The sequence below is a fragment of the Lemur catta genome, chromosome 6 (genome assembly GCF_020740605.2).
Source record: "Lemur catta isolate mLemCat1 chromosome 6, mLemCat1.pri, whole genome shotgun sequence".
Taxonomy (NCBI): Eukaryota; Metazoa; Chordata; class Mammalia; order Primates; family Lemuridae; genus Lemur; species Lemur catta.
Window position 1 is genome coordinate 10,256,968 of NC_059133.1, and position 27,087 is coordinate 10,284,054.

At 49.5% G+C, this 27,087-nt stretch overlaps 1 protein-coding gene across 1 annotated transcript; it reads left to right on the plus strand.

Moving 5' to 3' along the window:
* Positions 1 to 58: 58 nt before the first annotated feature.
* On the plus strand, positions 59 to 20,876 carry TEX33 (testis expressed 33). Its single transcript, XM_045555136.1, has 8 exons — positions 59 to 124; positions 1,486 to 1,595; positions 3,128 to 3,231; positions 6,814 to 6,918; positions 10,567 to 11,036; positions 11,752 to 11,896; positions 20,473 to 20,583; positions 20,764 to 20,876. The coding sequence occupies exons 1-8, from the start codon at positions 59 to 61 to the stop codon at positions 20,859 to 20,861; spliced, it is 1,209 nt and encodes a 402-aa protein (XP_045411092.1). The 3' UTR covers positions 20,862 to 20,876.
* The last annotated feature ends 6,211 nt before the right edge of the window (positions 20,877 to 27,087 follow it).

A 27,087-nucleotide genomic window follows, 5' to 3' on the forward strand; every position in this document is an offset into this window, starting at 1 on the left:
AACCTTCATAGCACCCTCTAGCTGGGAAGGCCACACTGAAGACACTCAATTTTGGCAGATGAAGCCACCTGCTATCTATGTCCTGTGGGCCCTGCCCCAGAGCATGCTGGGTCCTATCTGGAAGGTCAGGTGGGAAGGGTGGGAAGGGTGGGGAGGGGTACCAGGAAGCCAGGGAGGTGAAACCCCTCCCGCTGTAGGCCGAGCCCTGTGGGTGGGGACAGATGACCTTCCAAATGAGTATCCAAAGAGGTGTCACATGGCCTCAGGGCCTCCCAGAATAGGAGAAGATACAAAAGGAAGGTGGCCTCCGCCTTGGGCACCCTTCCTGCCTCAGAACAAGACCTTCTGGGAGCAACAGAGGGAGGGGCTGGGGAGGCAGTGTCAGCCCCTGGGAGAAAGGCCAGGGGCTCCGGCAGTGTGGCCAGGAAGCTGCAGTAGAAGACGATAACCCAATAGACCAGCCCCATGTGGCTGGATTTTGGGTTTCCCAGAAATAGGCTTACTGAACCCTCTTTTGGGGCTGCAAGGAGAATTCTAGGCCCCACATACCAGAGATTTCTGGCTCCCCACTATCCAGCCTTCTGGGGTGAGGACAGGGTCCCGAAGGGCCAGGGCCCAAGTCCACCCAGGCTAGTGGGTTGGGGCGGGGCTGAAGGCTGAGGCCTGCCAGGTCTGCATTGGAGGGGCTGGGACACGCTGGAGGGCTGACCTCTCTCCCCTCCATAGGATGAACAAAAGTCCTCCTCCCATCTCACATGTAGTTCACATCTTACTGGGGGCAAAGCAGAAACAAATACATCAAACATAGTCTGTCAGATGGGGATAAAATGTAATGGAAACAGGTAGGGTAAAGAGAATGGGGGTGTGGGGTGGGCCAGGTTGTCTTTTTAAAAAGTAGTCTGCGAAGGTGAGCAGAGTCCTTATGGAGGTCAAGAAGCTGGTCATGTAGACATCTGGGGCATGGGGAATGGAAGTTGCAGCAGAGGGAACAGCAAGTGCAAAGGCCCTGAGGCAGGACTGTGCCAGCATGGCTGCAACAAGGGAGCGATTGGGGGAGTCGGAGGAGCTGAGGCAGAGAAGGTGGGGAGGCAGCACATCAGGTGGGTCTTGCAGAATGGGAGGCTTCAGCTCTTACTCTGGTTGATGGGAAGATGCTGGAAGGTTTTGATTACAGGGGTGACGTGATCTGTGATAGGTTTTGGCAGGATCACTTGGCCCTTGAGGTGAGAGAGGACTGTGAAGTGATATGGTGGGTAGACTCCAGGTGGGACCGGTGGTGGTATCTGCCCCTTCATGCTCATGCCCTGTGTGATTCTCTCCCTTTTTAGCATGGGTGGGACCTGTGACTTGCCTTTAGCCAATGACATGTGGCAAAGGTGATGGACGCCACTTCAGTGATGATAGTACAGAAGATTGTAGTGCCCATCCTGTGAGAAGACTCTTCTTCGGCTGCTTTTTGAAGCCAGTGGCATTCTGGGGACACAGCAAGGAACTGAGGATGGCCTCTGGCCAACAGCTAGCAAGACCCTGAGGCCCTCAGTCCAACAGACCATGAGGAACAGTATCCCACCCACAGCGTCCCCAGTGGAACCCAGGTGAGGCTGCAGCCCTGGCCAACACCTCCACTGTAGCCTTCTAAGACCCCAACCCCGGAAACCCAGCTAAGTCACGCACAGACCCGTGACCCACAGCAACTGCGGGATAATAAGCATGTGTCGGGCTGCTAAGTTCATGGTAATAGTATTGTGCAGCAACAGATCATGAATACAGGAGACCAGCAAAAACAGGGAGACCAGAGAGGAAGCAACTGTTAACCTGGGCAGGTGATGGGGGTGGCTTGGACGACCGGAGCCCGGGGGCCGGGGGCCGGGGAGAGATGTGGAGGTGGATGAAAGGACCCAAGTCTGTCGTATTTTGACGGACTTGCTGCTGGGTTGCTTGTGGAGTTAGCTCAGAGTTACCTGTGATGTCTCTGTCTGTGCCGGGCGTGGTGCTAGGCATTTCACAAAAATGATTTCATCCGACTGCCGTCCTCACCCTTAAGGTGGGTTATGTCTGTTTCCCACACAAGGAAGTTTCAGCTAAAGAGCTTGGCCAGAGTAAGTGGCAGGCCCAGATTCTGGGGACCCCAAGTGTAGCCACAATGCTCTCTTCCTCCTGGGGAGACCCTGAAAGGCTGAGCATGCAGGAGGCGCTCCCTGGACCCCCACCCCCACAGCCAGACAGGACTGAGCCAGTGCTGGCTCCAATGGCTCTTGCCTCCTCCTCCTCTGAGGAAAATGTTACTCTCCTTCTGCAGCCCTTGTGGTCGAAGGGGAGGAGAGAGGACCCTCGCTGTCCCACCCCTGCTTTAGTTCCACTCCCTGGTCCCCGATCCCTGGGCATCCAGCTCAGACAGCTCCAGGTGCATCTTCCCCTTCTGCTCCCAGTTGCCCTTGACCCAGACGTGTGCTGTTGAACACATTCGTGCCTTCTGAACTGTTAGCTCCTACACATCCTTCAGGATCCCGCTCGGATGGCCCTACTGTGAGCCCGGCCTCCTTTTCCCTAGACAGACTCAGTCCTTCTCTCTACTTATTCCTTTGCACTCTCAGGAACTTCCTTTGCACTTGGTGGCATCTGAGCCCTGTGTGCCTGGCACACACCTGGCAAATGGCGGGTGCTTGGTAGACATTTTTGAGTGGCTGAGAGAGTGAACAACACATGAAGGCCCCTCCTGCCTCCTCAGTCCTGGCCTTCCCTTGGCCTCTTTTCCCTAGGGCGGGCCTATCACCCTCTGAGGTAACAGAGCCCTGTGTGTAGTGATCACCATGGCAACTCCAATGAACATCTCTGGGGGGGCTGCTTCCTAGCAACCACCCATTGGTCCTCACCAGTAGTTGTACAGCTCAGATCTCCACTCCTGGGCTTCAGCACACACCAGCGTGGTTCCCACGTTTTCTGACGTTATGAAAGGGATTGGAGAGGTGAGGCAGAGACTTAGGAGGTGGGACAGAGCTCCTCCAGGACATAGGATTTCATCTGCCTTTTCCCCATTCAGAGTTGCTTGTGAGTGAAGAGTGCCCAGACTGCAGCTGGACCTACCTTCCTGCCCTCAACTGACGTCCCTTGGGACCTTTCTCTCCAGGTCAGAAACCGGAAGTGAGTTCACACTGCTGTTCAAGCCGGTGCAGGCTGCACTGGACTGGCAGTGCCACTGGGGCAGACAGGGGGCTGCTATGGGCACATCAAGTGGGTGGCTGGGGAGGAGGCACAGGGACAGGAGCAGACGGCTAACTTGAAGGAGCTTCAACGATCTTGAAGATGCGCAACTTAGTTTTAGGTCCACCTGGGTGAAGTCCTATTTCTTTTCTGAGCCCAGTTTCTCCATCTGTGAAAGATGGTAAGTTAATAGTTTCTCTAAACACCTCACCGGGTACTTGTGAAGACAGACTAATCTACTAGATGTGAGAATGCTTGGCACAGGCGTTGTCTTAGTTATCTCTTGCTGCATAACAAATCACACTAAAACGTAGTGGCTTAAGATGACAGCATTTATTATTGCACAGTTTCTGCGAGTCAGGAATATAGCTGATGCTTTGGTGGGTTTTCTGTCTCAGGGGCTCTCATGGACTTCAGTCAAGGTGTTGACCAGGGCTTCAGTCTCGTCTCAAGGTTCAACTAGAGAAGGTCCCCTGTCCAAGGCCACCCCATGGCAGGATTCAGTGTCTCCTAAGCTGTCAGCTGCAGGCCACTCCTAGTTCCTTGCCACAGGGCAGCTCACAGCATGGAAACTGGCTTCCATCAGAGTGAGTGAGCTGAGGAGAGCCAGAGAGAGTGGGTGCACAAGACAGAAGTCACAGTCATTTATAACTTTGTCTTGGAAGTGACATCTCCCACGTTTGCCATATTCTGTTGGTCACCAGGTCCAGCCCACATTCAAGAGGAGGGGAGCAGGGATCACTGGGAGCCATGTCAGCTGCCCACACCATCTGCCCTCTGGCCCCCAATCATATACATCCCTTCCACAGGCAAAATACATCCGTCTCCTCCCAAGATCTCCAAAAGTCTCGTCCTATAATAGCGTTGGCTTAAAATCTAGAATCTGGTTATATAAATCAAGTCCAGGTGTGGGTGAGCCTCCTCGGGTGTCATTCCTTGAGAGGCACTTCCTGAGTTCAGCTCTTCTCCAGTGGAAGATCTGTGGAGTGAGGTTATCTGCCCTGCAGATACCCGATCTACAATGATGTGATAGTCGTAGGATAAGAGCTTTTGACATTCATATTCAAAAATGAGGAAAGTGAAGACACGGAGGAGCCACTGGTCCTTAGCAATTCTGAAATCTAGTCATGCAAATGTTGCAGATTTCTTGATTAGGTTTCAAATCCTGGTAATAATTTCCCATTGCTCTCAGCTCTGCCCTGTGGACTCTTCTGTTTCCACCCTCTGACTCCTCTCTCTCTCTCTTTTTTGTCCAGTGGTCTCATTTTGTATTGTCTCTACCCCTTTCATTGTTGGCTGGCAGTACCTTTGCTGATACAGTTTTCTCGAAAACCATGACTCTTATAAGGGTTCACACCAACAGACAAAAGCCACACACTTTTTCACCTGTGCTCCTGCTGAGGAACAAAACCTTTAAGCTTCCTAGAGAGTCCTGTGCTTCCATTAAGGGCATATGAGGCATATCCTTAATCTCTTTAAAGGCCCCCTTGTGAGACTTGTAATACCCTAATCCTTTGATCTTTCTAGAGCTTTAACAATACATTGCACAGCCACACTCTTGGCAACATTTTCCAGACAATCCTCTGAAATCCTTTCTTAATTTTTGCATCTTTTTGCATCTGGAGAGGATGAAAATTTTCAATTCATTAAGTCCTGGCTTTTCATTCAACAAACTTTTCTTCAATTCATCTCCCTCTTCTCACACTTCACTAGGAGCAGCAAGAAGAAACCAGGTGGCAAGTTTAATACTTTGTTTGGAAATCTCTTTAGCTATATCTCTTTTTACTAGTCACATGTTCTGTTTACAGATGACATAACTGTAGGTGACAGTGTCACTAAGTTTCTGCCACTGTATGACAAGGGCCTTTCTTCCTCTAAGTTCTAGTAACATGTTCATCACTTCCTTTTGTGACCTCACTGGCAGCGTCTTCCAAGTCCAGATTTCTGCTAAGAGACTGCTCAAGGCAATTTAGGCATTTTCTACCATGTTTCTCAAAAATCCTTCTAGGCTCTGCTTACTGCTTGGTTCCAAGGTCACTCCCACATTTTTAGGTATTTGTTAGAGCAACATCTCACTCTTGGTACCAAAATATGTATTAGTTATTTATTGCTGCATAACAAATGACAACAAAACTTAGCAGCTTAAAACCGCATGTTTAAAACAGCACAAATTTATGATCTAAGAGTTTCTCTGAGTCAGGATCCTGCTTGTGGCTTGGCCGGGTTCTCCAGCTCAGGTTCTCCGACAGGCTGTAATTAAGTGTCATCTGGGCTGTGTTCTCTTATCAAAGACCCACGCCCAAGCTCATTCAGGTGGCAGGATTTATGCAGTTCTTCGAGGACTGTTGGACCAAGGGCTTCTGTTCCTTATGAGCTTCTGGCCAGAGGACACCCTCAGCTCTTGTCCCCTGGCCTCTCCACAGGGCAGCTCAAACCACGGCAGCTGCGGCTGTCAGAGTGAACAAACCAAGGAGAGCCAGGGAAAGAGTGTGAACAGGACAGAAGTCACTAAGATAATCCTGGAAGTGACATCACACCACTCTCTTCCCATCCTTTTATTTGGAAGCAGGTCACTAGGTCCCTAGCTCACACACGGGGGAGAGGATCACACAGTGTGTGAATACCAGGGGTCCAGGATCAGAAGTCATATCAAAAGTTGCACAATCATCAATCAATTACTAATTCCTCATTTTTGAATATGAATGTTTTTTGAGGCCAAATGCCTCAAAATTAATAGGGTGTTGTGCTTGGCAATTTTTCAAGAGAATGAAGTTGATCTGGTTCCTGCCTGCTTGGAGCTTATCAGCAAAATGACTTGCTGGGTGACATTAGATAAGTCACTCCCACTCTGGGCCTCAGTACTCAAAGATCCCTGCCAGCTCTGACTTGCTTCTGTTCCTCCCTTATTATAAAGACACTTACCTTGGAGGGCCAGGTTTTATTTTATTTATATTACAAACTTTGCTAAAACCTGGGGAAAGACCCATGTGGGATACAGTAAGAGAATATAAATAAGGGAAAGACCACTTGGGAAACAGGATACACACATGAAATCTGCAGAGGCCTCTGGAGGTGCCAGAGCTCCCCTCCAATTTGTCCCGAAGGCCTTTCCCCAGAAGACCGAGGTTATGCTGGCGTGTGGGGTCCTGTCTCGGCTCTCCACAGTGGCTAATCTCCCCTCCCCTGACCATGAACGAACAGCCAGCAACATGGCTAGAACTGTATTTGCAGGAAGGCAGATAGTTACCAGGCAATGCACCCCACAGCCACGGGCCTGCTGGGGGCTTCTAGGGTGGGGCCTAGTCGGCGGGGGAGCGGGGGGAAGAGGAGAGAAAGATTATGAAGGTGTAAGAAGAGCCCAGGGTCCCAAGGCTGCTTGAGAAAGGCCTTTGACCCCTGGTGGTGGGGGTGACCAGGGCTTTCCAGCGAGGGCAGAGCCTGCAGGGGTCCAGCAGGCAGGTCTGGTGCCAGGGGTGATGGGTGGATGGGGCAAGGGCCATGAGTCTGGGCAGTGCCACAAAGCTCCAGGAGTACCCTGGGGACCTCGGATCAGGGGCTGGGCAGATGGCCACAGGCCTCCCTCCTCAGCTTTCAGCTCATTCTCGTTAACAGAGACTGTGTCATCTGAGACGATGAAACATGTTGCTTTGTCTACAGGACCCAGCTTGGAATTACCTGTCCCAGAGCAAGAGTCGATGGAGCTGGGCCACGGAGCAGGTAGGATGGGTGGGCCAGGGATGTGCTGAATGTGCATTCAGGGCTTCCAGAGGGACTTCCAGGGGTAGCAGGGCACAAGGCCTTCCTCCTCTCCCTGGACCCACCATTGCCCTGACTTCCTAGGGGGCGTTCTGTTTGAAGACGGAAGATAGAAGGAGGGAAAGGAGTTACTGATCCCCTCCCGTTCTGCCTCACACGGGGATTATGACCCCAACACAGTCCCTGTCCTCAGGTGCTCTGAGCCTCTGTGCACCAGAAGGGCAGAGCTGCAGGGGAACGTTGAGGGGTCTGGCCACACGGGTGGGGGTCCCTGCGGATCATGCGTGAGCCAAGACCAGGAGGTGGTGTGGCCCAAGGCAGGGAGGAGAGAGTGCTCCAGGCAGGGGGACAGGCAGGGAAAGGCCTAGAAGGGAGAGAGGGCTGTGCTTTCGTGAAGCCCTGAGGACAAGAGGGAGGATTTCAGTGCAGGAGTGACTGGGTCAGGCCAGCCCTGGGAAGCGTCCCCAGGGGTGACTGGAGAGTGGCTGGGGCTGGCAGGTGGGCTGGGGAGTGGCAGTCCTGCTCAGAGCTTTCTGCAGTGGCCTGAATGTCCCAGGGGACCTTGTTAAACACTCAGACTCCCAGCCTTTCTGATGCAGCAGCTCTGGGAGGGGCCCAGGAATCTGCATGTTTAAAGACTGTGGGGAATTCAGATACTTGGCCAAGTTTAGAAAACTGCGCTGACTGATCATCTGATCCTCATAACAGCAAGTGAAGTGGGATTTATTCCGCCCATTTTACAGTGGAATGAATGGAATGGAGGAAAGGTGAAGTTGCAATGAGAACTGAAAGCCTTCATTCATTCATTGATTCATTCATTCAACAAACATTCAACTCTAAGATGACAGGGGTTGGCCCATTCAGCTCACTGGGGGGTCCCCATTGCCTGGCACAGCACGGGACACACATTGGTGCTTGCTCACTGGATGAATGGTGAATGTACCAGCTCTCTGAGCCAGGGCATACAAGACACATCTGGGCCATAAAAGTGCTCATAACCCAAAGGGCTGGCAGAGGTGAGCAGACGATCACAGCAGCACGAGCTGGTGGGTCAGACAGCGGGAGCACAGCTGGGGACAGGCGGGCAGCACTGCTCCAGCTGTCCTGAGCCCAAATCCTGTGGGACCCCAGGAGGAAGCCATCCCTGTGCTGAGCCTCAGTCTCCCCAGGAGCAGGGTGAGGGGCTATGGTGATGAGGTGAATGTTGTCCCCACTGTCTGCCTCCAGTCTTTTGAGACGGGTCGCCATGCCCGTCCTGGCAGCCCAGCCGTCCCCAGAGGTGCCTTTCTGCTTGGCTGCCTGCTGATTGAGGCAGAACCAGGACAGAAGGAAGGGAAGACAGTCTGGTCTCCGGGAACAGTTTTTCCGTCTGACAAAGGGGCAAAGCAAAGGGGTGGGGAAAGGAAGGTGAGGAGGAAGTGGGCAGGAAAGCAGGGAAATCTCAGCCTTTGCTGTCCCCCACCACCCTGGGGAAGGGGCCGCAGCCCTCACCGCGTGGGCGAGAGGGGCTGGCAGAGCACCATCACTCGGTGACCACAGAGCAGGGTCCAGTGGGAGTGAAATAAAAACCCCAGTGCCGGCAAAGTCGATGCTCGTGGAAGCCTTCTCTGAAAAACTAAACGGGGACGATCGGAACCTCCACCAGTGGGGTGGCAGCTAAATCCTGCAGGGTTTGAAAAGAAAGTTGGGTCTATATCCTCTGCCTTGTGTAGATCCCCAAGGCATGATGGTGGCTTTTAACAGCAAGTTACAAAACAACACATAGAATCTGATCTCATTTATATACAAAATTGAAACAAAACTGTGTATCTTTTAAGAGGACTGGAGCTGCAGTCCCCAACCCCCTGTTGGTGGAGGCCTGTTAGGAACCACGCTGCACAGCAGGAGTGAAGCTTCCTCTGTGTTTACAGCCGCTCCCCATGGCTCGCATCACCGCATGCGCCCCGCCTCCTGTCGGATCAGCATGGCATCAGATTCTCCTAGGACAGTGAACCTACTGTAAACTGCGCATGCCAGGGGTCTGGGTTGCGGCTCCTTGTGAGAATCTGATGCCTGATGATCGGAGGTGGAGCTGAGCCGGTGATGCGAGCGCTGGGGAGCGGCTGCAAATACAGATTATTATTAGCAGAGAGGTTTGGCTGCACAGTAAACGTAATGCGCTTGAATCATCTGGAAACCATCCTTTCCCCCAGTCCACGGAAAAATTGTCTTCCATGAAACCAGTCCCTGGGGCCAAAAAGGTTGGGGACTGCTGGACTAGAGACCCATCTAGAACATTTTGGAAGGAAGTTCATCTAACACATTTATACCTGTAACCTGGGATTGAGGTTGGAGGCAGACTGTGAGGGACAGTTGGCTTGCCCTTGTATTTTGCACAGAAAGGAAGACTCTATATACTACTCGGGTGTTGTATAAAATATGTATTCTAAGCTGCCATCCCCCTGTTCCTTACGAGTCACTCAGAAACAGTGCTGGCTACACCATGAGCCAGGACCATCGATTGTCCGCTGCAGCCTGGTGTCACAGGTGTTCAAATGGGGGAACGAGCATCTTAGCATCGATGAGGTGCAGAGTCACTGGGTGTGACATCCCTTTACCCCTGCTCATCCACTCGTGCACTGATGGACTCTGTCACCTCCCCAGATAGACAGGGCTCTCTGGTGGATGCTGCGTGACACCCAGGACTGACTGACACGTGGACCCTGCCACACATCTAGGAGGGGAAATGATACTATTTGTAGCTCCCAGTGTGTCAGAAAGTGAAAGCCCAGGGTCTCGAGAGCTGTGTGGGACATGCTGGGGACAGTGCTAAGAGTTGAAAAGGAGGGAGCCGGCCCAGCTCCCAGCTTTGGGTGGGTGTCAGGGAGGACTTCTCATTGGGCTGCATTTGAAGGAATAAGGGTGGGATCCGGACTTAGGGAAAAGGAGGGCTGGCCTTCCAGGTAGCAGACCAGCCGGGGCAAACACTGGGAGGAGGGACCTCACAGGGTGTGGGTGGGAAGAATCGGCAGTCTGTCTGTCTGGAGCCAGGGTGGAGCTGATAAGAATGAGGAGGAGACACCGCAGGCTGCGCGAGCAGGAGGCCCATGGGGCCTGGCAGGGGGGTGGGCATGAGGCTGGGGCCAAATCACTCCTGGAGGAGAGAGGAGGTGCGGTTTGGGGCACAACAGCCTGAACAAGGAGCAAAGACTGCTTCCCTCACTGGATTGCTGGGGGGTTCCAAGTGAGGAAAGGAACTTTCCAAATGGAGCCAGGAACACTAAAGCACAGAGAGGCCAAATGCCTTGCTCAAGGTCACACAGCTAAGCCTCAAGGCTGGACAGGCATGGGCTGCAGTCCCTACTGTCCAGGGCAATGTGGAACCCTGTCCTGGGTGCAGCTAGGCAGGCTGAACCAACTTCCCTTGTGTGTCTCCTTATTTCTCACCCATGTCTCCGGCTCCTGTGGTTTCTCTCTGTCCTTCTCCCTTCTCCTGTCTCTGGATCTCGGGGGCTTTGTGTCTGTCTGTCCCCCTCCCCACTCCTGTCTCTGTCCCTCTTCCCACCCTCTGTTTTCTGCATCTGTCTGTGTGTCTCTCCCAACCTGTCTGTCTCTCTTTGCCCCGCTCAGGTACAGCCACTCCGGCCAGAGCCCACATGAACAACAAGGAGGGCCAGCAGGTCGCGGCCCCCTGGAAGACTGCCTGCAGCTCCCTGGACACCTCCAAGTTCAAGTACCAGGTCCCACTCTCCCCACCGACACCCCTGCCCCGGGGAGGCAGAAGCCGAGGCAACCCCGGAGGGCAGCGCCACCTGGAGGAGACCTGCCCCCCACCCCCAACCGCTCTCAGCGCGGAGTCTCCGGGGATGGACATGCACCCTGAGTCCCTGAAGAAGGAGGGCTCCAGGTCCTCCTTGAGAGAGAACAGGACCACCTTTCGAGAGGCGGCTCAGCCATGCCAGGGGCTGGATGAAGGTCCCAGCCCGGGGGCCCAGGACCAGAGGAGCAGGCCTGTGAGCCAGAAAGGCAGCGTCATTCCGAACAACATTCGCCACAAGTTTGGGAGCAAGATGGTGGACGAGCTGCTCTCCGAGGAGCAGGTGGGTGTCACAGCGGAGCCCAGGAGGCCACGGGCAGCAGAAAGGTTGTGCCTGGAGACTTACAATGAGCACACAGAAGAGACCTGTTCTTTAATGCAGAGCCCCTGTGATAGTGTCACGAGAAGGCAGTAATTACTGAGCACCTGCTACATGCCAGGCACATGCGCTGTTAAACTCTTCACGCGTGACAACCCATTTAACCTTCCCAACAACCCCATGAGGAAGAAACTGTTATCATCCCTGTTTGATGGAGAAGGCGCCCACAGCTTAGGGGGGTTAAGCACATTAACCAAATTCACCCAGTTGTGTGGCACAAAGACGCAAACTGGGTTGGCAGATCTGGAGCCCTGGCCCTTCATGAATTTGCAGTTGAAAGTCTTTTGTTTGCATTGGATGCTTTCAATCTGAGCAAGTCTCCCGCGGGAGACAGCACTGAGTGGATGAGCGGCATTTGTTGGGAATCAGAAGACCAGGGTTTGAGTCATTATTATCCCTGATGCCCCTGCCCATCGCGGGGGGTGGGGAGATGACAGGGGCTAAAGGGGGGGACCTTCAGCCACTCCAGCTCCCAGCTCTGCGGCTGGTTTAGGGCTGTGGGCTGAGGGTGGGGTAGGGGTGGGGAGGGCAGGGTCCAGGGCAGGAGGAGTTAGAGGGGAGGTATGGGGCTGGACCCTGGGTTCCCATTCCTGTCTCCTCTCCCTGCCTCCCTGCTCAGGCTCGAAAGGCTGTTGGTGAAGGCTTCGAGGGCCAGAAGAGGGCCAGCTCATGGCCCAGCAGGACCCAGAGTCCTCTGGAAATCTCCTCCATCTTCAAAGACTACTATGATCTGGGCTACAACATGCGGTCAAACCTGTTTCAAGGTCAGGTTGAAGGGCAAGGGTGGGGGCTGTGAACACCCATGGTCTAAGGCATCGGGCAGGGAAGGCCTTTGGGGTGTCCACCCCATATGGGGTCCAGGACCCCAGGGCACATCCCCACGGACACTCACTTCGTGCCCACCATAGGCGTCTTACCTGCCGGGCCCTGCCGAGCAAGTTGTGGGCGCCCAGCAAGTCTAGCCTTGCTGTGCAGACGACCCAGCCCCTCACACCCCCAGACAGCTCTGGTTTCTCCATCTGCCAGCGGGAGGCACCTTTGGTCACAGCGACAATATCAGGTTTCTTGGGTTCAAAGCTCAGCTCAGCCACTCACTAGCTGGGTGTGACCTCAGGCAAGATCCTTAACTCTCTGGGCCTCGGCTGCCTTCTTGGTACAAGGTACAGGGGATGGTAACAATAGCATGGCCCTCACTGGGCCATCGGCAGGACCCTATCAAGTGCCGCCTGCAGGCATTTAGCCTGTGTTACATAGTGAGTGCTCAGTAGCTGCCAGGCCGTCATTTTTCTTTCCCAGCGCCCGGCAGTGGCACCACCCGGGAAGGAAGGAGGCATGGGTCGGAGGCTCTGACGTTTGGATCAGCCTAGTCCTGCTTGGTTGGATGGTGGGGGGGGTTGCTATTAGCTGCGTTTCACAGGCAGATCTGAGATCATTGGCCCAAGACCCTGTAGTAGTCTGAGGTATGTCTGGGACTCAAATCCAGGTTTTTCTTCTGCCTCTAAAGCCCCAAAGTCTTTCCTCCGTACTAGCTCACCTCCCTAGCTACGGCGTATTCCCGAGGGCTTTCTGGGTTGCTCAGATGCGGGTCCACAGCCACCACGCAGGGGCTTCTCTCTGTCCCCACCAGATTCTAGTTCGGCCTCATTGCAAAGGGCCACCTCTTCTAGCCCTGCTCCTTCCTCTGTCCTCACTGCAGGCTCTCATGTGCTCCCAGGGCCTGGAAAACCCCCTCCACTGGCTCAGCTCCCTGTCACCCGAGTAACCAGACACCCACTGGAAGCCTTTCTGGGCTTTTCTTTGAGCTTGGAGAAGGGGTGGTGCTGGGGAGGGAAGTGAGAATACAGCTCAGATTGTCCCCTACTCTGGGTCCCAGGGTCCTACCTTCCACGTCTCTCTGTAGCAAGTATCACCACATAGCTCTTACATACAACCTTATATGATAATGTCTGCATAAATGCAAAAGAATAACATTTTAAAAATATCTGTGTGCCCATGATCCAGAGTTGGAAGTAGAATTGTGCCAAGGGTGTGCTGAGGCCGCCTTGTACCAGCTTGCACCGGCTCACAAGAGGCGATTGTTCCATTTTCCTGAATTGGCATATAAATGCTATCTTATAATTGGTCATGGTAGTCGTATTTGCACTCTGGAAATTGGCAAACGCCACTGCCTGCGCCCTATCCGCGTCCCTCTCCATCTCCATCCACACAGGGTTGGCCTTTGCACCCGCTGTTGGAGGTTGAGGAGGCTGGTGTGGCTGCACGGGAGTGAGGGAGGAGAAACCAGCCAGGAAACGGGCCGGGTCATGAAGCCACTGGAACGTCTTTCCTCTGAGTGAGGAAGATGGGAAGCCAAGCCAGGGTCATTAGCGGGAGAGTGGCCTTTGTTTTAAGATAAGCGATCACTCCAGTTGCTGTGTTGAGAACAGACGTAGGGAGTTGGGGTGGAAATAGGGACACCAGTGAGGAGGCAACTGCAAAAATCCAGATGGGACAGATGACAGTGGCTTGGTCTTGGGAGCCGGGTAGCGCACTGCACAATTTTGGGGGGCACCACTGTGCAATGTGGTGGCTCAGGGAGGTGAAGGTGGTGGCCTGATGTAGAAGGATTCTGGGTATCTATATAAGGTGGAGAGAACAGAATATGCTAATGAATGGATGCGGGGGTGAGAGAGAGGAATTGAGGTGGATTTCAAGGGTTTTGACCTGAACGACTGGAAGGACGAAATTGCTATTTACTGAGACAGAGAAGATGCCAGGAGGAGTGAGTTGAAGAAATCTTATCTCTTGCTGAGTCATAGAGGTAATCTTTTCTATGGTTTTCTAAAAGATTGAGTTTTGCTTTTCACATTTAAGTTTTTAATTCACCTGGAGTGGATTTTTGTTTTTAGTGTGAAGGAGGGATTCATCTGTAATCCTTTCTCCATGTAGATGACTGATCATCTCAATCCCTTTTGTTGAATAGCCTCATCTTCCCTCTGTGACCGCAGTGGCACCTCTGTTACCCGTCAATCCGATCACATGCGCTTGGATCGGTTTCCAGATCTCTATTCTGTTCACTGGTCTAAGATTACACTTTTAATTACCAAGGTAATATAAGTAGTCTGATATCTGGCTGGGCGGGACCCCCAATGCCCCCCGCCCCCAAACCAGTTAACGTCTTGGGTTTCTAGGGCCTTTACTTGTCCATATAAATTTTATGTGGAAATTTCCATGAAAAACCCTGTTGGGATTTTGATTGGAAGTACATTGAGTCTACAGCTCAATTTAGGGGCAGTTATCAGCTTTATGATAAGGAATTTTCCAATCTATAAATATGGTATATAGCTCCATTAATTTAAATCTTTCTTCAAAATGTGCCAATAACATTTTGTATTTTTTTTCCTATAAAGATTATGGCATTTTTTGTTAGATTTATTTAGGAGAAGCTCTTATTTTTTTGCTACTTATTCCAAATGGTATCTTTTTAAAAATTATATTTTCTGACTTTGATGCTGATGCTGTATTCACCGATGCAATTTTTATTTTTGTATATTAATCTTACATCCAGAACTTTGCTCAGCTCACCTATTATTTCCAATAATTGTCTGTAGATTCTTTGGGACTTCTTTACACTAATAATAATGGCTATGTTTATGTATAGTATGTAACGTGCTATGGCACATGAAACATGTTATACATGTACTTTACATACATTTTAAAGTATGTAAGTATTTTACATACATTTTAATTTTCACAAGAACCATATGTGGTAAGCAGTATAATTCCTACTTTTTTTCAGTCGGAAGTAATCAAGGCATGGAAAGGTTAAATAACTTATGTGAAGCCACACAGATAAGAATGGTCAGAGTCGGGATTTAAAGGCTGCCAGCCAAGGGCCAAGTTCACCTTCTTAACCACTAGGCTTTTCTCACCTTCCCAGGTGCGGGGCTGACGGTTCTGGGCAGTGGTGCATATGGATACGAGCAGGAAAGGCACGCAAGGCAGGCGTCCTCATCTCCTCCTGATTCTAACACTGTCCCATTAAACATAACATTTTTAGAGGAATTTTGAAGATCAGGTTAAGGAGGGTCCCCCTTTATTCCTAGCTTGTACTTTAATTTTTAAAAGAATCATAAATGAGTGTTGAGTTTGATTATTTATACTGCAGTTATTTAGATGATCATATGATTTTTTCTTTTGATCTGTTAATATGGTAAATTATATGAACTGATTTCCTAATATTAAATCAAACTTTTACACCAGTATACAAAAAAATAAAAAATTATATAAAATGGCTTAGTCCTTACATTAAAAATATAAAAAAAAAACCCCAATGTACATTCATTATCTTTTTTCAATGTGAAAGCCACTGTCCATACAGAAGAGTGTATAAAAGCTCTGTGTGCAGCTGAACGAGTAACACTGAATAGCCACTTGCAGGCTCCCAGCTGCAGGCCGGGCTGGCCGCAGCACCCTGACTTGTGTTTGATTTTTATTAATAAGCCCTTTTGCTTTCTTTGTGGTGTGAGCTCCTAAGTATGAACACTGAGCAATGCTAAAGAGCCCGGTCCGGGAAGAGCACGCAGGTGACATTTTAGAGGAGGTTTGGAGGGAAGCAGGTCAGCCCTGTGGATTTCCATGGGAAGAGCAGTCAGGCAGGGGACCGTGTTGATGACACAGGCTCTTACTTGCCTTTTTCCTGGGGCCATTGTAGGATTTTGTACAGAAGAGCGACTTACATTTAAAGGATCCGTCTGGCTACTGTGTGGACAGAACACACTGGCACAAAAGCAAAAGCAGGGAGGCCAGGGTGCGTGGCCCTGGAGGTCGGAGAAGTGCTTGGATTTTTCATGTATGGAGGAGGCAGAGCAGATTGGATTTCTTGTAGATTAGGCATGGCAGCAAGGAGAGAAGTCAAAGATGACTCTAGGGCCTGGAAACTGAAGGGTGCAGTTGGAGGGGAGGCCTGCAGGTAGAGCAGGTAGGTGTGGAGCCAGGTGTGGATGAGTGGGGTTCAGTGTGGGACATGTTGAGTTTGGGCAGCGGCCTTGCACGGGGACAGGGTACACAGACCTGGAGCCAGGCAGCTGAAGTTCGATTCAGACTTTGCCCCAGTAGCAAGTCATTCTTTCCCTTTATGTCTGAGTTTCTTCCTCTGGAAAATGTGAACAATGATGGCATCTGCCTCATAGAGGTTTTTTAATAGAACAAGATGCTTTAATATTTGCATAGTTCTTAGAACCTGGCACATGGAAAGCATTTGTCAAACACAGAATAAACTTCCAATGGCAATGTGTGTGAGGAAGCCCTGCTGCAGTTAAAGGATCAGAGAGGAAGGCAGACAGCTGACTCGGGTCCTCATCTGGCTTTGGCTGCCCTGAGATTAGTAAACCCGGTCTAGGGAGGGTGTTGGTGCAGCCAGCATGTGGGGGCTGCAGGTGGACCACCTAGGATGTCCTGTGGGAATGTGATCCAGGTGAGCAGCCCGCTGTGTATTTTCTGCCTGCAAATTCACCATGGCTCCAGCTTCAGGAAGAGGTCAAGGCTACCAGTGTGGGCTAACATGAACGTTCTCGTCTTCTCTCTGGGAAAAGAGAGCATCGGCATGTGATCAGGACAAGCCAAGTACAAATCAAACCTGGACTGGGCTCACCTGGACATCCTGCCCTTTGGGTCAGGGAGCATGGTCAATGGCAGTAGGGGTGGTGGTGGGTGAGGACAGCCTTCAGCCTGTCCCGTCTCGTGTCCCTGTGTCCGGGTATCCAGGGATCTCTGAAGCAGCCCCTGAGGATGTCCTTCCCCTCCCTCCACTACTGGAATCCCATTTTCCCTATCCTATGTCTTCGTCTTTTTTGGTTTTCTCTCCTGTCTTTGGGGTGGAGTATATCTCCTACCTGGATGGTGTCATCATTAGAGAACATAGCCTGCAATGACTTTAGTCCTCTGAAACTGTTGAGACTTGCTCTATAGCCTAGCAGATGGCACAGTTTTGTGGACGATCTGTATGTGCTCACAAATAATCTCCTGGGTACAGGATTTTGTGTTTATCTAATAAAACAGCCTTGTTAATTATTTCCATACAAATCGTTTAATTCCTTATTAATAGTCTTTGCTTGATTTATGAATTACTAAAAGATGTGTCTTTAAATTTTCCCTAGGATAGCTGATTTGTCAATGTCTCCTTGTAGCTCTGTCAATTTTGCTTTATCTATTTCGAGATGATTTCATAGCAGCAAATTAATAATTATTATATCACCTTAATGAATCGCAGTCATTTTTATTTCTCATAGTGCTTTTGCCTTACAGTCTATTTTGTTGGATATCAATATAGCCAGACTAGATTGCTTTTGTTTAGTGTTTGTTTGGTATATCTTTCCTATCCTTCCATGTTTATCCTCTGTTTGTGTCTTTTTAAGTATACTTTAAATGATATATATCTGAAAAATATTTTCTATAGTCTCATAATCTATTTTTTAATCAATGGGCTTGTTCCATTCGTATTTATTCTAATTACTGATATATTTGGATTTATTTCCATGACTTTGTGTTTTCTATTTGTGCTGCTTTTTCTTTTTCCATGCAGCTTCTTTCTTCTTTCTTTCTTTTTTAGGATTTGCACAAGCTGTCTTTATTTCTCAATCTAATATTTGTCATTTTCTATTTTTCCTATTTTTTTTTTTTTTTTTTTTAGACAGACAGGGTCTCACTCTGTCACCCAGGCTGGAGTGCAGTGGTACAATCATAGCTCACTGCAACCTCAATCTCCTGGGATCAGGGATCCTCCTGCCTCAGGCTCCTGAGTAGCTGGGACTCCAGGCTCACACCACCACACCTGGATAATTGTTTTATTTTTTGTAGAGGGAGGGTCTTGCTATGTTGCCCAGGCTAATCTTGAACTCCTGACCTCAAGGGATCCTCCCATCTTAGCCTCCCAAAGTGCTGGGATTACAAGCATGAGCCACCACGGCTGGGCCACTTCCTAGTCTTTTAGTGGTTACTTTTGACATTTTTATGTGCATAGTTAACAAACTGTAAAGTTAATTTAGGTATTTAAGTTTTCCTGAATAGTATAAGGACCTTAGACAGTTTCAACTTTAACTACCCTCCCCGCCCCACCTCAGCTTATATGTTACTATTTTACAGAATTTTAATTGTACATAAGAAAAGTAGTTGAAGCTGTGGAGCCTGGACCCACAGGGTCTGGGGTTGAGTCCTGGATCTTTCACTTACCAGCTGTGTCACTTAAGACAAGTTACTTAACTCTTCTGTGCTTTGGTGACTTTGACAGCAAAATGGGGATGATAATCATGCCTCCTTCTTAGGGCTGTTGAGGAGATTCAAAGAGCAAGTTCACATGAAGCCCCTAGAACGGTGCTTAGTACACGATAAATCTTCAAAAATGGTTTGCTGTCATCGTCACCAGTACCGTACCCCATACAGTAAACACTGCTGCTGTTACGATAATGAACGCACACTCAGATCTACTCTGCTTCCACTGTCTTTGCCTCCTCTTCCTTCTGGTATCTCAGGCCTTCTCAGACTTTTTTTTTCCTCCTGAAGTATGTTTAGAAGGTATTTTTAGTAAGGTTTGTTGTGGGGCAACTTCAGGCTCTGTTGGTCAGAACAGTATTTTGTCCTCATTCTTAGAAGACAGTCACACTAACCAGTTCTAGGTTGTTGACTATTTTCTGTTAGCACTGTTTTCTGTTAGCATTTTTTCTGTCTCTGATGATTAATCAAATCAATTGTCACATCTTTGTAAGTGATTTATCTTTTCTCTGTGGCTGCTTACTTCTAAGATTTCTTTTTCTTTTCCTTTCTGTTTTTTTTTCTTCCAATAATCCACTGTGCTTCCCAATAAAATTTCTTTGTCTCTGATATTCTAAATGTTATTTGGATGTATCTAGATTGGAATTCTTTTTTCTTGCCTTGATTGGGGAATTATGATTCTTGAATCCAAGAATTCACATCTTTCATCAATTCTGGGAAAAGTTCACCCATTATTTTTTCAAATATCGCTTCTGCTCATTTTCTCTAGTCTCTCCTTTTGGAACTCCAACAAGGCACGTGTTGGGCCTTCTCCTCTAACCTGCATCTTAACATCTTTTTCATATTTTCCACATTGTTTTTTCCTCTGAGCTGCATTCTAGTTAATGTCTTTAAATATATCTTACAGTTTACTATTTTCTCTCAGCTTTATATAATCTGCTATTTCACCTGTCCATCAAATTTCTTTTTTTAAACTTTTTTTTTTTTCCAAGACAGAGTCTCACTCTGTTGCCCAGGCTAAAGTGCTGTGGCATCAGCCTAGCTCACAGCAACCTCAAACTCCTGGGCTTAAGCAATCCTCCTGCCTCAGCCTCCCAAGTAGCTGGGACTACATGCATGTGCCACCATGCCCAGCTTATTTTTTCTATATATATTTTTAGCTGTCCATATAATTTCCTTCTATTTTTAGTGGAGACAGGGTCTTGCTCTTGCTCAGGCTGGTCTCGAACTCCTGAGCTCAAGTGATCCTCCTTCCTCGGCCTCCCAGAGTGCTAGGATTACAGGCGTGAGCCACCACGCCTGGCCTCTTTTTTTAAACTTTTATGATGGCAATTTTCAAACTTACAGAAAAGCAGAGTGAATAGTTTAGTGAATAGATGCTGCACACATCACCCAGCGTCAACAATGATTAATACGGACCCAGTCTTGTTTCCTCTTTACTCTCTCCCACCCAACTACCCCCAGCCCAGGTTATTTCAAAACAAATCCCAGGCATCTTATCATCCATTGAACTTAACTTTTATATGTTTCATTTTGAATTTTGAAATTCCATTTGCTTCTTTTTCTAATCTGTCTGTTCTTTCTGAGTAGTTTCTTATTCTTTGCTTATATTTTTATTCTCTCTTTTATGGCTTCAGACAGTTAATGCATTTTAAGCTCTGTATCTGATCATTCAAATCTTTGCTAATTCTTGGGACTTGGTCCTCTGTTTAGTGTTTCTGCTGACTCTTGATCATTGTAACTTATTTCCTTGTGCGTGTTTGAATTTTGCACAAAGTTTTCTGAAACTGTAGGTATTAGTTGCCACATACTAGATGGCCCAGTGAATGCCAAATAATTTCATCTTCCCAAACTTACAAGAAAATTTTATTCCTTTGTATAGATGAAGAAACTGAAGCTCAGAGAGGTTAAACACTTGCCTGAGGCCATACTGCCCGTAGATGATGGCCCTGCTTTAGCGTCAAACCCTCCCCACTGCCCCTTCTCTTCCACCACCCACCACCCATAGAGGAAACTGACACGTCGTATAAACCCTGGAGGACCCGACCTCTGTTGACTTGGGCACCTGGGGATTCTTCTCGGTGTACCACAGGGGCCCCTGAGGAGACAAAGAGCCTCATGAAAGATTCGTACACACCAGAAGTGATTGAGAAATCAGTGAGGGACATAGAACACTGGCACGGCAGGAAGACGGATGATCTGGGTGAGTGGGGGGTGGGCACTCTCCTCCACGGGCAGGGTGTGTGGGCTCTAAGGTCCAGTGAGAAACCAGAGCAGGAGATAGAGCCTGGGTGGACTCGGAAGGGCAGTGGGCACCGCTGGGGCCTGGGCACTCCAGAGCCTGCTGGGTGACTTGTGCTGGCTCTTCCCCTGCTCTCTGTAGGACGGTGGCACCGGAAAAATGCTATGAACATGAACTTGCAGAAAGCACTGGATGAGAAATATGGAGACAAGAGCAAATCCCGGAGCTCGAAGTACTAGACACAACACAGAAGAGGTGCCCTCCACTCAAATAAAGGGCCAGCAATAAAGAAAGGCACAAACATGAGCTCTTCCCCTCTGCTTGGTGCCTCTCCTCACATTGGGTGAGGACCAGTGTGCTGTGTTGGAGAGACCACCTGAGGGCCCAAACTACCTCCCAGACCTTCCCCCTATGTACACACACATCACACACCCCTTCACACCTTCCCCCGTTATCCCAGGAAAGGACGTGAGAGCTGAGCGCAGCTCTGTCCCAAGTCCCATGTGCCTGGCTTCCCCCCAGCACTGCTGGATCTTAGCCTGCACACCTTGCCTGGCAGACTCCGGTTATTTCCAGACACCCATCCCTCCCTCCATAAGCCCAGGGACTTCAGAGCAATTGGCCACACACACTCCCTCTAATCTAATGGTGGGTTTGATTGGTCATATGGTAATTTTTTTTTCTCATTTTTTGGGGACCAGGTCTCACTCTATTGCCCCAGGTAGTGTGTAGTGGCATCATTGTAGCTCACAGCAACCTCAAACACCTGGGTTCAAGCAATCATCCTGCCTCAGCCTCCTCAGTAGCTGGGACTACAGGCACACACCACTGCATCCAGCTAATTTTTGTATATTTTTGTCTCCCTATGTTGCTCAGTTGGGTCCCGAACTCCTGGCCTCAAGCCATCCTCCTGCCTCAGCCTCCCTAAGTGCTGGGATTACAGGTGTGAGCCATCAGCCTGGCCTCATATGGTAATTCTTATCCCCCACCCCCACCCCACACATAATGTGATTGGTTCAGGTAGAGGCATGTGACTCAATTTGGGCCAATGAGGTGCAAGGAAATGTGTGAGTGTGTCTTTTCTCTGCCGGGAGTGCTGGGGGAGCATCCCTGTCTCCCCAGTATGGAATGAGGAACCATGCAGCCCAGACTGCTCCTGGCAGACACCCTAAGACCACAGGAACTGCAGACCGAGCAGCACAATCTGGGTCCTCCATGACCTCACTGAGCTACTCCACCACGTTGGCCAGAAGCCGCCCGCCTCTGGACTTCTGTGACGGGAGCCTGAGCATCTCTCACTGTCTGAGCAGCCAGAGCGTCCTTAGCCCATCAGCTCCCTGGTAACGACAGGGGTGAGACCAGGTAATTGGAGCCCCAGGGAAGAGTCCCCCAGAGAATGGGTTCTGGGTCAGACTGTTGTATCTACCAGTTGATCCTGAAGCTTTTCACCTGGTTGATGTCTAAGCCAGCAGCACGCCCACCCCCAGATACTGGCTTGCACTCCCGGAAATTGTATGTGTTAGTTGCCACTTGTGATATGGCCCAATGAATGTCCAATAATTTCATCTTTTTGTTAGTATTTATTTCATTTATTGATTATTTACTGTGTTCCAAACCACACCAAAACCTGTCGGCTTAAAACGACATGATCATTTATTTGCTCGCAATTGTGCCATTGGGGCAGGGCTCAGCAGGTGTGGTTCATTTCTGCTCCACGTGGCACTGCTGTGAAGACAGCTGCTTCTCTCACATGCCTGGTGCCTCAGCTGAGATGATTGCCACAGCTGGGGACCGGCTGGGCACACCTTTCTCCGTGGGGCCTCTCCTTGTGGCCAGCTTGGGCTTCCTCTGGTATGGTGACTGGGTTCCAGGAAGGAGCCTACAAGGGGGTGAGATTTGATGCTCAAGGGTTTATCAGCCTTGCACTGGCTTGCTAATGTCCCTATGGCCAAAGGGACATGTGGCCAAGCCCAGATTTTGTGAGAGGAGACTACACAAGAGCATCACTATAACATATACAGGAGTGGTTCGTTGGAGACCACCAAAATAACAGTCTACCCCAGTGATCCTCTTGCTTTGGAAAGATCAAAAGCAAAAGGAAAAAATCAAAATCACTGGCAGGAGAAGCGGAAGACATGTTCTCCTTTTCTCACAAGAGGGAATGATTTTCTCAAGATAGGATTTGATCAGCATGGAATACAGGAAAGTGAATTCGACTTGATTTAGTATTTATTGAGTACCAAACTGTGTGCAAGGTGCTGAGTTCTGCTCAGCTTCTTTATTGGGTATCTAATTTCTGCAAGGCATTGGAAGAACCAGACTGCATCTTTATTGAGTAGCTACTATGTGCCCATCACATGTGGCACCTGAGAAAATGAGCCATGCAAAGTATTAAGGCTAAAGTAGACTCTGTACTGTTCTGACATAGAAATGATCATATGGCAAACACGTGATTATGTGCCACATGCTTTACACACACAACCTTATTTCATCCTTATACCAGCCCTTAACACTGATCCCCCTTATGAAGGTGAAGAAACTGAGGCTTGGAGAGGCCAAGGAAATTATATTTAACACACAATTATGCCAGTAGGAAGCTGGGCCCCACACCCAGGAATTTCTGACCAAAGCCACTTTCTTCTCTACCAGGCAATCCTACTGCAGCATCAGCAAACATACTGAGCACTTGTTAGGCACTGTGGGGACAGCAATATGAATGCAATGCTGTCCTTGTCCTCAAGAACTTTACAGTCTGCAGAGGACTGGTGTGGAAGAAGCTGGCTTCGAGGCTTAGCCCCTCATGTGACCCACATGTACTCAGCATTGACCCCTGCCCAGCCCTGACTGACAAGCGGGGAATGCAAGATGAATGAGACATGGTGCCTGTCCTCCAGGAGTTCAGAGTCTGGTGGGGAGACAGACACAGCCGTGAATAGATGCTGAGAAGTTTTATTCATGCGGTGAGAAGTTCATAGATGGCGAGTGAGAGCACAGAGGAGAACGTGGTCACCTCTACCTGGGATGCTGGGAGAGGGCGCTGGTGACATGGTAGGCTTCATCCAGGGGGTGGCTCTTGAGAAGAATCTTGGAACATGAGAGGTATGTTCAGGTGGACTGGAGGAGGTGCCGCACTTCAGACAGAGGGCAGAGTATGCACAAACCCAAGCGTGGTGTATTTGAGGAGCTGTAGGTGGCTCATTAACCTTGAGTGGTAGTAGGGTTCATGCCTGGATGCAGTCGTGCTGTGGGGACCTTAAATGCAAGACCCAGCCCTTCCATCTAGGAGCTCACAGCCTGGCTGGAACACAAAGGGTTAATAATACCTGAAGAAGCCACACAGAGGAGTGGAAGAGATACTCATTATCCCTGACAGCCAGAGATGCAAATTAAAATGATAAAGTCATCAGCTTGGCAAAAATTAAAATGCAAGTGTAGGTGAGAAGGAGAGAAATGGAAACTCTCATACACTCCATGAATTATGAACGATAAGGGAGTATTTAGCAAAATCGAAATTATATTTTACAACCTGGAAATTCCATTTCTACGTAGCCTAGATTAGACATGCTTAAACATGCACACAAGGAGCCCCACACAAAGACATCCCTTGCAGTGTGGTTTGTAACCGTAAAAAAATATCTAAGTGTCTTTCAGCAGGAGAATGGACAAATGGGACCATCTATGGCAGTGGAAAGCAACGAACCACCTCTGCATGTATCACCAGGGAAAGGTCTTACAATATATCATAGTGGGTGAAGGTGACACTCTGCAGAACAAGCCCTCCACCAGGAAACATACTATTGACTTAGCCTTCAGAAGGCAAACGCAAAACCACTATCACTCACGGATATATTTACGAGAGTATGGAAGGTGGCTGGAAGGCCACTACAGAAATCCAGCTTCACGCTGCATTTAGTTTAGCACTTTGAAGAAGCAGTTTTACAAGAGAGAGCTACCAAAATGCCTTCTGACGAGAGAGCTCAGGCGCTAGAAAAAGTGGCTGAGTAACACAATGTTGGTGAGCTGATTTAAAGTTAAGTGAGCAATTTCAATTTTGACATAAGTGAATAAATGTAACATGTTATGTGACTTTGCCTCAATTAAAGATTCCATCTCAGAACATTAAGAGGAACTCTTTTAAATTAAACATCGAATATTTTAGAGAGAAAAGCTGTAATCTTGGCAAAGTAAATAAAACATGCATAAATTTTTCTTTTTGACTTAAAGAATGCCTTTCTCCCACTGATGCTCTTTCTGACAGCATTCCTTATTCTTCCTGCTCCTGAGGTTCCTAGTTGGTGAGATTCAGTGATTTTTAAGTCTCAAGGAAGTACAGGGGCCAGGTCTTAAGTCGCATTAATTCACATAGTGAAAAAACTTATTCATCCTTCAATTCATGCAGAGCCTCATTTGCCCAAAGTGACTCAGAACCATCTTCATAATTTGTGACATATCCATGTACCACTTGAGGGGACAACAATAAAGCAATTTAGGATGCTTTAACCTAGGGCACAGTTGGCCAACCTGTCATGGCTATAATCCCAGTCCAGCTCGCCCCCTGGTGGCAGTGTCTCCAAATTGCAGACATGGTGTTTAGGAATCATAATTCCACAATGTACATGCTGAGGGAACTTAGAGACTATTTAGTTACATCTTTTTAACTTTGCCTTTCCTGCTCCCCACCCCAGCTCCATTTTATAGATGAGGAAACTGAGGCCCAATGGAATAAATGTCTGTTTAAACTGGAAATGAAAAGTCCCTGTTGTCTGCTTTGCAAATCCAAACTGCCCTCGATGGCAGGGAATGGCAGGTTGATCTTTTTCGCCGTTCTGCCGGCCGGAATCCTGATCTCTGGAACAAACAGCATCAAGCAAGAGCTGAAGCAAACTCGGAGGAAAATCCAAATGCAGGTGTGCAGTCAAGCGGCAACAAGAGAATCTAGCTCGGCTGGAGTCCTTGGGAAGACCACCTCCCTTGTTAGAGCCAGTTGTCTCTACAGCAGTAATAGAGGGGAAATTACACTTCCTTCAGACGCTGTTGTCAGGATTACCCGAGAAAACGTGTGCCATGTACCTGGCATAGAGCCCTCGGTGCCCTCTCAGTGGTCTCACTGCCGTGGCTAACTCTGCTCATGGTGGGCAGGACCAGATGGATGCTGGCTCAACAGCTGTGAGACCCCAGCAAGTGAGTTAAGCCTCCTCAGGTTCCCGTCTGCGAACCAGGGCTACTTAGAGAACCTACCTCACAGGGCGATTGTGAGAGGTCAAAGGGTCTCAGAGCTTAGTGGTGGCCCTAGTGCCTGGCACGGAGCAGGTGCTGGACCACTGGGAGTTAGTCTTAGCGTTTTCCAGCGTTTCCTGTATTTCCCTGCTACCCAGAAATCATTAGAAACCAAGAAAGGAAAAAAGGAAGAAACCCTCCCAGCTCAGAAGCAGGAAAGCTGAGAGGGGACAGGAAGGAGTCTATAGGGTTGGAAATCAGAGCTGGGGGTGGACCTGGGCAGGGCTTTGCCTGCCGGGGGCGGATAAACACGTTACCTACTGCCCATCTGAGAAATAAAACAAACATCTCTCAAAACAGTCCTTGGGGACAGAGCTGTAATGGCTGGGGAGGGGCCTTGCAGGGTAGCCTCTGTGTTTGGGTTCTCTAGAGGCAGACTCCCAGGACAGGGACAAGGATTCCCATGCAAGGGTTTACTTGGGAGCCACTACTAGGAGATGCAGGTAGGGGTGTGGGGAAGTGGGAGAGAAGGAAGGAAGCCAGTAAAATGTGCATTATTAGGGAAATTACCACTTGGCAACTGGAATTTAATTTCCCCAAGGAACCCTGGGAAGCAGTGTGGACCGTGCACCTCGGAGATCTCCCACCCGAGGGGCATTGGGGGAGAGTTGCCCTTGGGGGTGCTGCCTCCCTGGCACTTGCAGCCCTGGGACAAGCTCTATCCCAGCAGCGGTGAGCACACAGGGACCGGAGGCCCGTGCAGCCGCTGGTGGCGGGAGTCAGGAGGAGAGCCCGGGAGAGGCACAGGTGGAGGGGCGCGGTGTCAAAGAGAAACACAGGGGACATCAGTTCAGGTGGTGGAGGCAGATTTGACTCGGCACCTCCTGACAGCGGGGAAAGAGCGGAACTCCACTCCGGTTTGTGCAGAGGCGACTGGGGGTTCGGAAGGGACAATGAGGGAGTTAGTGGGGAGAGCAGGTGCTCAGTGTCAGTGTGATCGGGCCAGCTGTGCCTGTGAGCTGGCACTTGTAGCAGTGGGGATTCTGTCCTCCCACAGAGACGGGGAGACAGAGGCCCTGGCCTTCCTGAGGATTCTGTTTTAAATGAGCGGCTCTCAGGGCCTCAACGAAGACACTCCCGAGTCGCAGGAGATACACGTGCCTCTCGAAGGGACAGAGGAAGGATTCACAACTGTAAGCCCTTTTAAGTTATTCTCTGAGAAAGGGGTTGGCTGGAGCAGTCAGTTCT